This window comes from Arachis duranensis, chromosome 3, assembly GCF_000817695.3.
Source record: "Arachis duranensis cultivar V14167 chromosome 3, aradu.V14167.gnm2.J7QH, whole genome shotgun sequence".
Classification (NCBI taxonomy): domain Eukaryota; kingdom Viridiplantae; phylum Streptophyta; class Magnoliopsida; order Fabales; family Fabaceae; genus Arachis; species Arachis duranensis.
The window spans coordinates 73213611-73226729 of record NC_029774.3 but is presented as its reverse complement, the minus strand read 5'-3'; the positions used below and the strand labels follow the sequence as shown (position 1 = coordinate 73226729).

At 34.1% G+C, this 13119-nt stretch overlaps 2 protein-coding genes and 1 non-coding gene across 4 annotated transcripts in view; 2 read left to right on the top strand and 1 right to left on the bottom strand.

Annotated features, from left to right (window-relative positions):
• The first annotated feature begins 1114 nt into the window (after positions 1–1114).
• On the top strand, positions 1115–1222 carry LOC127745970 (small nucleolar RNA R71). Its single transcript, XR_008007594.1, has one exon. It is a non-coding gene; the product is annotated as a small nucleolar RNA R71 (small nucleolar RNA).
• A 1985-nt stretch (positions 1223–3207) lies between these two features.
• On the bottom strand, positions 3208–4548 carry LOC107479537 (rhicadhesin receptor-like). Its single transcript, XM_016099663.3, has 2 exons — positions 4201–4548; positions 3208–3864 (listed from the first exon to the last, which is right to left on the bottom strand). Exons 1-2 carry the CDS (start codon positions 4310–4312, stop codon positions 3317–3319), a joined length of 660 nt encoding a protein of 219 aa, XP_015955149.1. The 5' UTR covers positions 4313–4548; the 3' UTR covers positions 3208–3316.
• Positions 4549–8065: 3517 nt separating this feature from the next.
• The window catches only part of LOC107479538 (homeobox protein knotted-1-like 2), an 11348-nt gene continuing 6294 nt past the window's right edge, over positions 8066–13119 (top strand). The window contains exon 1 of one of the 2 annotated variants that reach the window (XM_052259015.1): positions 8066–8925. In XM_052259015.1, coding sequence (XP_052114975.1) covers positions 8395–8925 — 531 coding nt within the window. In that variant the 5' untranslated portion in view covers positions 8066–8394. The remainder of the gene's footprint in view (positions 8926–13119) is intronic. The other variant, XM_016099664.3, reaches the window with a different exon arrangement.

The following is a 13119-nucleotide window of genomic DNA, read 5'->3' as shown; positions in this document are numbered from 1 at the left end:
TTTCTGTGGTACCTGCACCTTTTTGTGCCTCTTCCTGTGGTTGAGCTATCTCTTCTTCAGCTATGTCCTGTATATCCTCTTCCTCTTCAACATCTTCGATTTCTACCACCTCTTCAGCTGAGGCGTATTCTGGTGAGCTTGGTTCCTCCTGATTCTTCTCCTGCAGTGTGGTTCCAGACCTCAGGGTGATGGCATTAATTCCTCCCTTTGGATTGGGTAATGGTTGAGAGGGGATTCTTAATTCAAGGACAACAACAAAAGGAGAAAGCCTTCACTCCTTCATTGCCATATCCACAGAGGTTCAACAAAGAAACCAGGAATCAACATTTCCACAAATTCCTGGAGACTTTCAAGAAATTGGAAATCAATATCCCATTGGCTGAGGCATTGGAAGATACAGAAGAATGAGTAATAATTCGTCAAAAGCTTGTAATAATTCTTCATTAGAAGATACAGAAGAATGAGTAAATTGAGAGGTTTGCTGCTGGTTGTTCGGTGGTCCTTGGTTTTGCCTCAGGTGAGGTGCTCGGTATGGTTGATTTTGTTGCCTGTTGTTGTAATTATTCCACCTCTGATTTCCCTGATTATCTCTGCCTTCCCTATTATTTTTATCCCTCCAATTCTGGTTTGAATTGTCCTGCCATCCATGGTTATTATTTTCACTTTGATTGTACCCTTGGTTGGGGCGGTCATAGAAGTTGTGAGTGGATGCCACCATGTTGTCTTCTTGTTAGAGCTGCGGGCATTCATCAATGTAATGGCTGTAATCAGCACAAATTCCGCAAATTCTTTGTGGAACTAGTTGTTGGTTTTGCTGCGGTTGAGTTTGCTGAGCTTGTTGATTTAACTGCATTTGCTTCAGCAGGTTGGTCATTTCACATATGCTTCGATTTAGAGCAGCAGTCTCTATGCCAGAAGATACTTCTGCAACGGCCCTTGAACGACCTTGCTTCTGTCTGTGGTTCCGAGTAGATTCAGCTAAATCACTGATCAATTGCTAAGCTTCATCAGTGGTCTTGTACTTCTTCATAGACCCATTGCTGGCACTTTCCAATGTGGTCTTATCTTGGGGTCTCATACCTTGTGTGACATAGCTGAGTAGCACGATCTTGTCAATCATGTGATGGGGGCATGCTTTCAAAAGATTATTGAAGCGCTCCCAGTATTCAAAGAGAGTCTCATTGTCATCCTGAACAATTGTAGAGATATCCTTCCTCAGTTTATCAGTAACATCAGATGGGAAGAATTTCTCCAGGAACTCCTTTCTGAGTGTATCCCAGTTGGATACGTTTGCTAGAGGTTGAGTGTAGTACCACTCTCTTGCTTTTCCCTCAAGAGAGAACGGAAAAGCTTTCAGCAGAATTGAAGTTTCATCAGCGCCATCACGCCTGACAGTAGAACAGGCTGCCTGGAAATCTCTCAAGTGCTTGATAGGCTCTTGAGCAGGTAGGCCATGAAACTTCGGCATCAAATTTAGTAGTACGGTCTTTATTTCAAAATCCGTAGCTACCGCTGGATGATGCGCTTGAAACGGTTGCAGTGTAAAATCAGGAGCTCCTTCCTCCTGAATGGTAATTCTTCTAGCTGCCATGTTTTCTGCACGTAAAACAACCGAATCAGTAGAACAGGGGCTGGTTTCTTCCTCAGATTCACTTTCAGATCCGCCCCCAGAGCGGACTAACCTACGCTGTTCTCGCCTTATTCATGAAATTGTTCTTTCAATTTCAGGATCGAATATTAGCAAGCGCGGATCAGGAAGTGAACGTGTCATTTGACAGAAGAAACACGCAACTCATAGTAGCAAAATTAAAGAAAATGCAAATAAATAAATTCTAATTAATAAAATAAGCACTCTATTGCAACTCCCCGGCAACGGCGCCAAAAATTGATGAAGATGCAGAAGCTGGTGAATTAAAAATTTATTAAAATGGTTACGTTGCAAGTATAGTTCTTAACTCACCATCTGTTCACGAGTTGCAACCCACTTAGTTCAAAGGGATTGGCATTGGTGACAGGATAGCAATCCAACATTCAACCCAATTACAAATTTTTCTTTCAATCCTTCCAACTCAAAAGTTCCTTTTAATCAACTCCCCATCAAGTAATGAAACTACTCACGCATTGTAAATAAAGAATCCATGGCACATGAAAGGGAATTAAAAGAAGACATGATTATTGGAAGGTAGAATGGATTAAAATGAAAGAAATAATTCTTGTATTAAATCATAAAAGTATTCAAATGACAAAATTGAACAAAGCAAAGAACATGGAAGAAATAAACCAAGTTAAGAGAACGAAGTAGAATGACGAAGCCTTGATGAGGAAATAACTCTTCTCAATGTTCCAATGCTAAGATCAATTGAAAATTAAAATTCTTAAAACTAGAGAGAAGAAAAAAAACCTAAGAGAGTCAAAACTCGATCTAAACTACTTAATGAATGTTTTCTCTGTTGTTTCTGCATATTCTCTGACTCTGGTCTGCTGTTCTGGGCTGAAAACTGGGCCGAAATAGGGTCCAAAATCGCTGGTTTCAGATTCTGTAGTTTATGCAGATCGCGCATGTCACGCGATCGCGTCGTCCATGCGGACGCGTCACTTGCGCTTTTCCTCTTCACGCGTTCGCGTCGTCCACGCTACCGTTTTGCTTGTGCTTTCCAATCCGCGCGGCCGCGCAAGCCATGCTGTTGCGTCACTGCGATTTGCGCTCCTTCGCGCGGTCGCGTGAGCCATGCGACCGCGTCACTTTTCGCTGGTTATCTCCTCAAACTCTTGTGTTCCTTCCATTTTTGCTAGCTTTCTCTCCAATCTCCGTCTCATTCATGCCCTATAAAGCCTGAAACGCTTGACACACAGATTACGGCATCGAATAGAATAAAGGAGAATTAAAATTAAATAATTAAAGTCTCTGGGAAGCAATTTTCAAACATGTAATAAATTCAGGAAGAAAATCTAAATGCATGCTAAATTGATGAATAAGTGGGTAAGGATCACGACAAAACCACACAATTAAACACAATATAAACTATAAAATAGTGGTTTATCAAGGAAACATCGCCATCCGGTTCATCCACCTGCAGAATCATGTATTGGTGATTCGGACATTTGTGCTTCCACGAGAATTTATCGTCGCAAGTAAAGCACAACCCCTTTTCCCGTCGCAGTTGAATTTCTGCTGCCGAAAATTTCTTCACTGGTGGCAGAGAATTGTGAGGCAACAAAGAGAGATTGAATGAGAGAGACAAATACACAAAAACAACAGAGACATTATTAAAGCATACATATACCAATCAAGTATATATCATTCCTAATATAACAATTACTTCTTGGGAGCAAGCCTAGACTTGATTTTCTCAATCTCCTTGGTACCAACCTGGAATGCCTTGGTCAACACGTTATCCGGTACCGGTGGGGTGGCAGCAAACAAAGACAGAGGAATAGACTGTGTTCCAGGCAATTGGTTGTTGAAGGCTGAAATAACTGCAGCAGGTTCATTGGCATTGTTCTTCTGGAAATGAACCAACCCTTTTGGGAAGACAAAGATCTCACCCTTGTAGATGGTCTTTGATATGAGAACATTGGATGTTGTTATGAACCCAACATCAAGTTGACCTTCAAGAACAAACACAATCTCAGTGGCACGTGGGTGTGTGTGGGGTGGGTTGAGTCCACCTGGGGCATAGTCAATGCGTGACAGAGACACACCAAGTGTGTTCAATCCTGGGATCTTTTCAACATTGGCTCCTGTTACAATGGAACCGAAGGTTGTGTTTGCTGCCACACCTGATTTTGCTAATATGTTTGATGAGAAATCAGATGCATTCACTTTTGCAGCGTCTTTACACGTGAATCCATTCACCTTAACACCTGTTTTTTCATTCACACACTACCCATGTCAACCAGCCAATGATTTTTGAGATCTGGGCTATGCTTAATTTACTTAAAAAGATTAACTTTTTTTATGTTGTGTTAACAAAGAAACCTTAATTAGTAGTCATATGCAAGTGGGTGCACCATATTATGGAAAAGGAAGCAATATTAAAGTAGTTGGTAGGCCTAATAGTGAGTTAGTTGGAGTTAATTGAAAGAAAAACAAAGGATCAAATATAATGATTATTATGTTGTTGTTGTTCCAGACACACATATCACAAGAGAATAAAAACATCAAAGGAGAAGAGATAGATAGAGAAATATAAGATATACCAGATGCAATGTCTGCAACACAGAGGTCTTGAAGAGCATCAGGATCTGATGCTGAGGTTGAGGCTAAAACCAGAGCAAAAGTCACCGCTAACGCTGACCCTATGAACTTCATGGTTAACTATGAACCCAAGAATGAGGAAACAAATTTGGGTGGGATGAAAGAAAACAAAAAAGAGAAGAAGAAAATGTGTATTGCTTTAAATGCTTTGGGCAAGTTGGAATAAGTTAATGAGGTTTTCAGTATTTATATAGATAGGCACAAAGGTGAGAAGAAGACTTAGAACAGAGACAAAAGGATGATCATGAGTTGAATTTCAATACTGAATGAGTTTGGAATTAAAGCATGCAATATGCCAATTCTTAAAGCATTCCAATCAATTAGCATTGCTTTCAATTCCCCTTCATTCTAAACCAACAAACTAACGAAGTAACAAATATACTGCCATGGAAAATTCATAACTTTTGAGAGCATAAGATATGAACAGACCTGAAAGCAAGCTGCATCAACTAATGCAAAGAGAGAGATTGAGAGCCAGGCATTGAGTCCCGAAGGGAACGGTCTTCCCCTTCAAGCAGCGAACCCGATGAGGAGGAACCCGGCAGGTATTAGCCGGAACGCCGACACAAAGAACAGGCCTGTCCTTGGAATCACCTCCTTCATAGCCACCATTGCAGTTCCCCAGAAGAAGAACGGTGATACCAGCACTGTCAATTCCCAAAGCCCTTCCGCAAGGCACTTCAATGATTCACCTTCTTCAATCCACACACAAGATAACTTTAGTTAAACAGATTTCTTTTGTTGCTGACAGTTATTAGTTAGTAGTGTGGTCCGTTACTGACATTTGCAGACTTACAGTTAGTTATTAGTTAGTTAGGGAAATTGTTACTAGTTCATTTTGGGTACAGATTGATACCTTGTTCCTTATTGTTCTCCGAAGATAACGATACGGTGCCATTTTGTCCCTGTTCTTCAATGGCAAAGGGTGCAATGCACTCGACGTCTTGGCCGGTGCCGACGCAATCTACGGCAGAAGAAGGAGGGGGATCTTGGAAGTCGAGCTGTTGTTGTTCAGTGCCGGTGGGAGTGCAGGAGACGGTGAATGGAACCGAGCTGCGCGACGGTGCTTTCAAAGCTGAAACAGTAGCTACACGATGGTCGAACAGAGCTGCGCGATACCGACGGTGGCTTCGAAGCTCGTTTCGGCGACGGCGGCGGGAGATGGACGGAGGTGAAGGAGTGAGATCGATGACGGAGAGAGGAAGGAGGAGTTCGGGGGTGATGGGAGGGATGGATTCGCGTTTGCCGTTGTGTGGAGCTAAGGTTGCTAGGTTGGGTAATTGGCTAGGGCATCCCAGCAAAACGATGGCGTCTTGTGTGCAACGCAGAGACGCAGAGACAGATGAGAGAGATTCAGGAGCAGAGAAAGACCGAGATAGAGGATAGGAAGAGGAGAGAAGAAGATGAAAAAGACTTAAACCTTTAGAGATGTGAACGGGAAGGTTTCTGAACCTTAGATGAAAAACAATTTTAGTTTTTGTTTTTTTAATATGTTTAACATAGACGATTTTAATTTTTTGTTTTTTTAATATGTTTTTGTTTTGTTGTTTCAATTATTTGAAATTATAAAATTAGGATTAATTGAATTTTAAAATTTGATTAATTTAAAAGGGTATTTATGTATAATCAAATAAAGAAAGGATGTTTAAATCTTTTTATAAAATTAAATAAATAAATATTTTTTATTTTTATTTAATTAAAAGGATGTTTTAGTAAAAGATGTGATATACTATATATTTTAAAAAAAAATTAAATACTGACGTGAAAACTAAATTCCACATGTCTTATTATTATTTGTCTATATTTTAAACGTATCGGTAGGTATGAATTTATTATCGTACCGTAGCAAACACCTTTAAATTTTTACAAACACAAACTGAAATTGCCGTTAGATATAACGCAAGGGACTTGGGGACCACGAAACAGTCGCGCGTGACCTCTGTCTTTGTCTTTCTCTCTCTGCCGCCAGCACCTTCTACCTCTCTAAAGCTAAAGAGGCAGCTGAAATATCAGTATAGCACAGTGAAATTCAACTTCGCACCCTTCCTAGCCAATGTGCCATTGTTTGCAGTCAATACGACCCTGTTTCACTACCCCTATGACCCGCACTCCTAAGCCTTTCCAGTACTACGTTGTGGTCCATGAAACCTCCTGCCGCCACGTGTCAACAATGGTTGTTCGCGTCCCTTTCGGGTTTGGTAGTGCCCGGCCCATCCCCTTGCCACCTTTTGGGTCCTCTTCTCGGATGAGTAAATGCAATGCGCCGTGAACAGTTTGAAATGTGAGAAAGAAGGTAACTAGGAAAAAGGAAAAGTAACTTCTCATTTCCATCATTGCAAAAGAAAACAAACAGCAAAAGGGTACCTTACCCTGGCTGTGCCATGGAAATTTTAGCTCTCTAGCTATTTACTATTCTTGTGCCAATCCCTAATCTGCACCTACCATCACCTATTACCACCCATTTTTATATCCTATCCACCACCTAGCGACTTTAGTAGTGACCCATTCCTGATATTTTTTCCTCTTTTATATATAAAAAATAAGGACAGAACGAAATAGAGATATATAATTATTATATATGGTTTTTTTTTTGGGCTTCAATTATTGTATATGGTTAGTCACCAAAAGCAAATTATTATATATGGTTTGATAAAAAGTTGGCCAAAAAATTTGATTATAGATTTATTTTTGGTGTTGTCCTCAAAGATAGGAACGTGGAGTGTTGTACTAGAGGATAGTGGCCTCATCTTAATATATATTTAATTTTTTTAATATATATTTTCTTCTAATAACTAATTCTAGGATATAATTATCATGATTGTTTATAAAAATATAAAACAAAAAAAACCACGTCGCTAAGATGCCAAGTGCATCTGTATTGGTAACGATATGGTCATAATCCTAAACTTAAATTATTTGTAAGAATAAAAACTATAAAAATGAGACATAAACATTTAATTAAGATAAATATTTTTTGTATTAATTTTTATGTAATTTTTTGTGTATTTTTTATGATATAGAAATATGTTTTATTTTATCTTATTTGATTTTTTTCATTTATTTTTGGGTAAAGTATTAAATTGATGTTCTATATTTGAACATAATTCTGTTTTGATCTTTAAGATTTAAAGTATTCTATTTGAATATAAAAATATTTTATTTAGCATCAATTTAGTTCTACTGAAGTCAAAATTAAATAATTAACAAAATGTCATACATAACAACAGTACAAGAACAAAATCGATAATCTGGATAACAAGTACAAACTCTAAAGACACAAAATCAATAGTTGATACATCAATACATTTATTTATTATTTTTCTTTTAATATAAATAAAATATTTTTTTATAGAACTAAAAAGAATAACAAATAAATGTATTGAATCATCAACAGTTAATTTTGTGCCTGTAGAGCTTGTATTTGTTCTCCAAATTATCGATTTTATTATTGTACTGTTATTATGTAAAATATTACGGTAATTATTTAAGTTTGACGTTACTGTAGAATTAAATTAATATTAAATATTTTTTTTAATTCAAATAAAACACTTTAAAAACTAAAATAGAATTATGCCCAAAAGATAAACTTTACCCTTTAACTAAAAAGCGCCACAGTATTACTATTTCCCAATTCTCATTAACTTGGTTAAACAAACAAGAATAACAAATAATATTTTATATTTAAATTTATTTAGTTAAATTTAATTTAAAAAAATAGACGTATAATATTACTATTAGCTAACATGTCCGATGATTGATTAATCTTTGTCTTATTACAGCTGGAAAAAAAAAATCTCCAATAAGGTGGCACCACAATTCTCCACCCACGTTATCATCAATCCCACCCTTTGTTCATTCCCTCCCTCGATGTTCGTGTCTTTCCCTTCAAAAGAAAAAAAGTCTTCGCCCCAGAAAAACAAAAAGGTGTTTTTCCAAACCACTTCCTTTTCCTTCCTCAAAGCCCTGTCTTCAATCTCGTCACTTATTCTTAGTTCTTGATTCTTCAATAATCTTCACCGTCACTCTTCAAATTCCATCTGTTCCTTCTTCTCTTCCATCTCACTGATACGGGAATCAATTAAATGTAGTCAGAAATCAAGGTTAAAAAAGAAAAAAAAAATTCTAGTTAACAAAACATGGCTTTTCGCGACCACCAACCACACGAAATTACTTTTCAGTCCTTCACGGACGAGCAACATTTAAATCACAACAGAGACATGCAGAGGATGCTAACTCTCTCCGGCGCCGGCGATGGAGGACCGGCTCCGACGTGGCTGAACAACGTCCGGCAGCAGAATTTCCTGCACCTTCAGCCGAACGCGTCGTCGGCACGAAACGACGACGTTCGAGACATGATGGCGGCGGAAGCTACGTCAGCGGAGAAGAGCATGGATCATCGGAAGAACTACCTCCAGCAGCAGCGGACGATGACGGAAAGTAACAACTGCGACTCAGAGGATGCGGCGGAGTACAAGGCGGACATCCTAGGACACCCGCTATACGAGCAGCTGCTGTCGGCGCACGTGTCGTGTCTGAGGATCGCGACGCCCGTTGACCAGCTACCGAGAATCGACGCTCAGTTGCAGCAGTCGCAGCGCGTGGTGGAGAAGTACTCTGCGCATGGGAATAATGGTGCTCTCAATGAGAAGGAGCTTGATAACTTCATGGTTTGTCTCTTTCCTCAACTTATTCTTATGGAGAAAAAGTCTAGGACCAGTAATTTTATTGAATTTTATTCCGTATATAACTAGTAGAAAATGGTAAATTATTGGATATAATCTCATACTAATCTCACATCATTAAATCATTATTGATAACTAATTGATGACTAACAATCAAAATTACTAGTCCTTGATATTGCTCTTCTCAAAATTATCGTAGTATCTATTATCATGTTTTGGAATTTTTTTTAAATAAATTAAAAAATTATTATTTTGCGAAGTAAATTCAAATAATATTAAATATCAAAATCATTTTTTATTTGAGGTAGAAAAAGGGGATGACCATGGTCAAAATCGGATAAAAACGCTTATTCGATATATTTATATTAATTTTTAATGATAAAATTTTACATTAGCAAATTATATTTAGTAAAATTAGTTTAATTTAATTTAATTAATTTTAAAATTAGTAAATTATATTAATAATTATTAATTAGTTATTTAATATTATTTAAAATTCAAATTATAATTTATTATTTATCATTATTTAATTTAAACTCAATAAAAATATTAAAATTAAATATGAGATATAATATCAATTAAAATTCAAAACAGGAAAATGGCGAGTATGGATGTTTTTTCTTGTTTGTGCATTTGTGGTTTGTTTTTATATTTTTGAAAACTCAAAAAGTCTTCCTTTCCAACTTTCTTTCACTTCTCTGTTAGCTTGCCTCCGTCCCCGTGTCCCGCTTTGCTGCTCGAAGCTACAACATCCTCATCATGTGCTGCCACTTGTTGGCCAGCCCTCTTCCTATTTATTCTCCTATTCTCTATTTACTTTTTTAGGTTGAGTTATGGTCTAGTTCTTTATCTTTTTTATAATTTGGCAAATACTTTTTTATATAATTTGATAAATATTAAATTTATTTAATTTAAAAAAATTCGAACCCATTACCTTTTGGGACAAAGCAATAAAGTATTTTGTTTTCAATTGAAAATATTTCCAAATAATTTAACCTGAAAAATCTGAAAATGTTGAAAACGAACTTTGTTAAAAAAATGCAAGGGAGATACAATTGTTATAATTAATGAATTTATTTTCATGCACTAAAATTTTTACATAAAACAACTAATGGTGAATAGACATATCAACAAAAGTAATTAATTTTTAAATTATTAATTAAAAATTTATTTGAACATTTAAAGTTATTGAATAACAGTATAAAATTTGTTAGATTATTAATGTATTAAATTAAAATATAATATTATATACATATTAAAATCAATTATTAAATTAATTATTTTTATATAATATATATTAAAATATAAAATATACATTAAAAATCAGTTAAATAACATATATTTATATAAAAAATATATGGTGCTTATTTTTTTTTTATGTACACATATGACCCTTTTTCTTTTAACTCAAATGCTCGATTTAGTTTCATTCATAGGTACGTCAGTACGTGAATGAATTATATTGATTACTCAGATTTTAATTAGTCAAAATAGTTATATAACTAACGTGATTAGCATAACTCACGCTTATTATCTATATGATTATTTTAACCCATTAAAATGAAGGGACTAAAAATTATTCATGCATGTAATTAAGTTATTAAGTTGATTCTTATTATCTTTATGATTAATAATACAATCACATTTTCCCTCTTAAATGACAATTATTAGAGAAAAAATGTAAATAAGACAATTATTATAAAAGAGATACAAGACTATTAAATTAAAATTAGGAGATAAAGATGGAGAAATGTAGATTAAATTAAATCTTTGTATTATATTTCGTATAAAATATGCTGGATTGAGTATGTCTTAATACTATGTATAATTTACGATATATGAAAATTGAAGAATACATTTAAAATTTGAAAAGTTAAAAGAAAATATTTTTGAGAAAGAATATTATTAAAGTTTTAGTCTCCGTTCTTTAAAATTTTCAGTCCGTTGTGATTTTATTTTGTGGAGATACCAAAAAAATTAAAACTTTATGTCCTAGGATTGAAATTTTAGTTCTGCATTATTAACATAATATTGAGTTTTAGATCCTTATAAATACTATTTTATGGTAGATTGAATAATTAATTTTCATATCATGTTTTATCTTCTTTATTTTCATTAGTTGAGTAAATGGACAAAAATATAAATAAAAATTTTAAAATAGATACAAATATACATTAAAATTTATAAATATCAAGTATATTTAAAAAAAAATTTATGAACAAAAATACACACTAAATATTTAAAAATATCAAATTTCTTACTAACGGCATGATATTTTTACTCATTGAAAATAAATTTTGAGGCGTATTTTAATATTTACGAACTGTTTACATATATTTTTATCTCGATAATATTAGAAAAACAAAAAAATTACTTCAAATGATTAAATTTATTTTATTTAATATTTATTAATTATAAACTAAATAAAATAAGTTTACACTATTTTGGACGGATTTTTTATTTTTGTTTTTCTAACATTATTGTTTTTGTTCATTCTAATCTCTTTTATGTATATTTTTATCCATTTTATTGTACTTGTTTTAACTTGCTTTTGTAAGAGTTGCAACTACTTTGAGTTAGTGAGTTTGATTCAAGATCTGTATGCGTGTCAGCGTGTGTTCCTTTAATTTGCTTGATTTTAGTCATTTTCATGTTATTAGAGCTGGACTGTCAGGGTCTAACAATTATTTTGCAACAAAACTAAAATTAAAATAAAATGTGAAGAAACTAAATTGAAAATCATATATAATTTATTGAAAGAAAAAAAATTCAAGGGTTGGGAGGTTTTATGGTGGGAGGGTGGCAATTGCCCTTTCTGCCTAATGATGCTGCCCCTACTGTGTTGGGCTGTTGGTATATAATAGTAGTAGTCAGTTTTATTTTGATTGAACGAATTTAAATTTTAATTCAGACTTCTGCGATAGATTGAGTTGAGGTATATCGTGAATAGCCAAAAAAAACAACATTTTGATTTTACAAATTTGCCTATGCTTCCCCAATGTCTTTTCTTCCATTCTTTGCTTTGGTGGCTTTTACATTGTCAGAAATGTCAAATTAATTTTGTGGATTTTGTCTTCTTTAATGTGCTAAAAACTTGCACCTTCGTGGTATCCGGATTTTATGGAGTTTGTCGTTTGTCGTTTGAACTTTCTGAAGAAAAAAACAAGAGGGCCATTGTACTGCTCATTAGAGCAGAGAACAGTTACGTGATTGTTTGTTTGTTAGGTAGAGAATTGACTCGAAGAGAGAGAGTTGATGATAGACTCCTCCATACTACATGAGTTTTTCCTTTGAGAATCTTTGGGTTAATGTTGTCATAATCATATATAATATAATACAATTAATCTTTCCACTTGATGGATGAATAAGCATTTTGTATTTTTTATTTTTTGCCGAAACTTAATTTGGTTGGTTCATTTTCATGAAATCTTGTAGAATATGTTCTTAAATATTACTTGAAGCTGTGCCGTGTGTAGATTAGTTTTCACAACACCTCTTGTACGTTCCTATTTTGCTTTGGGAGTAAGGACAATAATAATGAAGCTATGGGACCTAAGTCATTCTATACCATCATCAGCTGGTTGGTTATCATGCATTAGTTAGTGGACGGCAGTTGGCGAATCCATTTAATGTAGAAATCAATACAAGTTCATTATTCATCCTTCAAAAATACTATATTTACACTAAATATATATGTGTTTGATTTAGCTTTTTCAAATTGGATTTGAGTTTAATTTTGATCAGAATTAAATTTGTTTTCACATGATTTATATTTGAATACTTTGATTCAAAATAATTATAATTGATAAAATATTACTTAAATAATAATAACCAAAATTATTTTTAGATGTGAAATTACCAAGATAAATTTTATAATACAAAATTTTAAATTAAAACATATTATATAAAATATTACCTTAAATATTATATACATATTATAATAAATTACACATAATATTAGATCATAATTGAGAATGTCTAATAATTATAAATTATAGTAATAAAAGACAAACAAATTTATAGAACTAAACTATAATAATTGGAGTGAACTAGTGTTCGACTAATTTTAAAATAAAAAAGAAAATTTTCAGTACAAAAATTATTTAATAAGCAAAATTATGGTAGAAGAAAGAAATTTACCTTGATTGTTTAAGATGAGAAAAATGAGTGTGTGGAAAG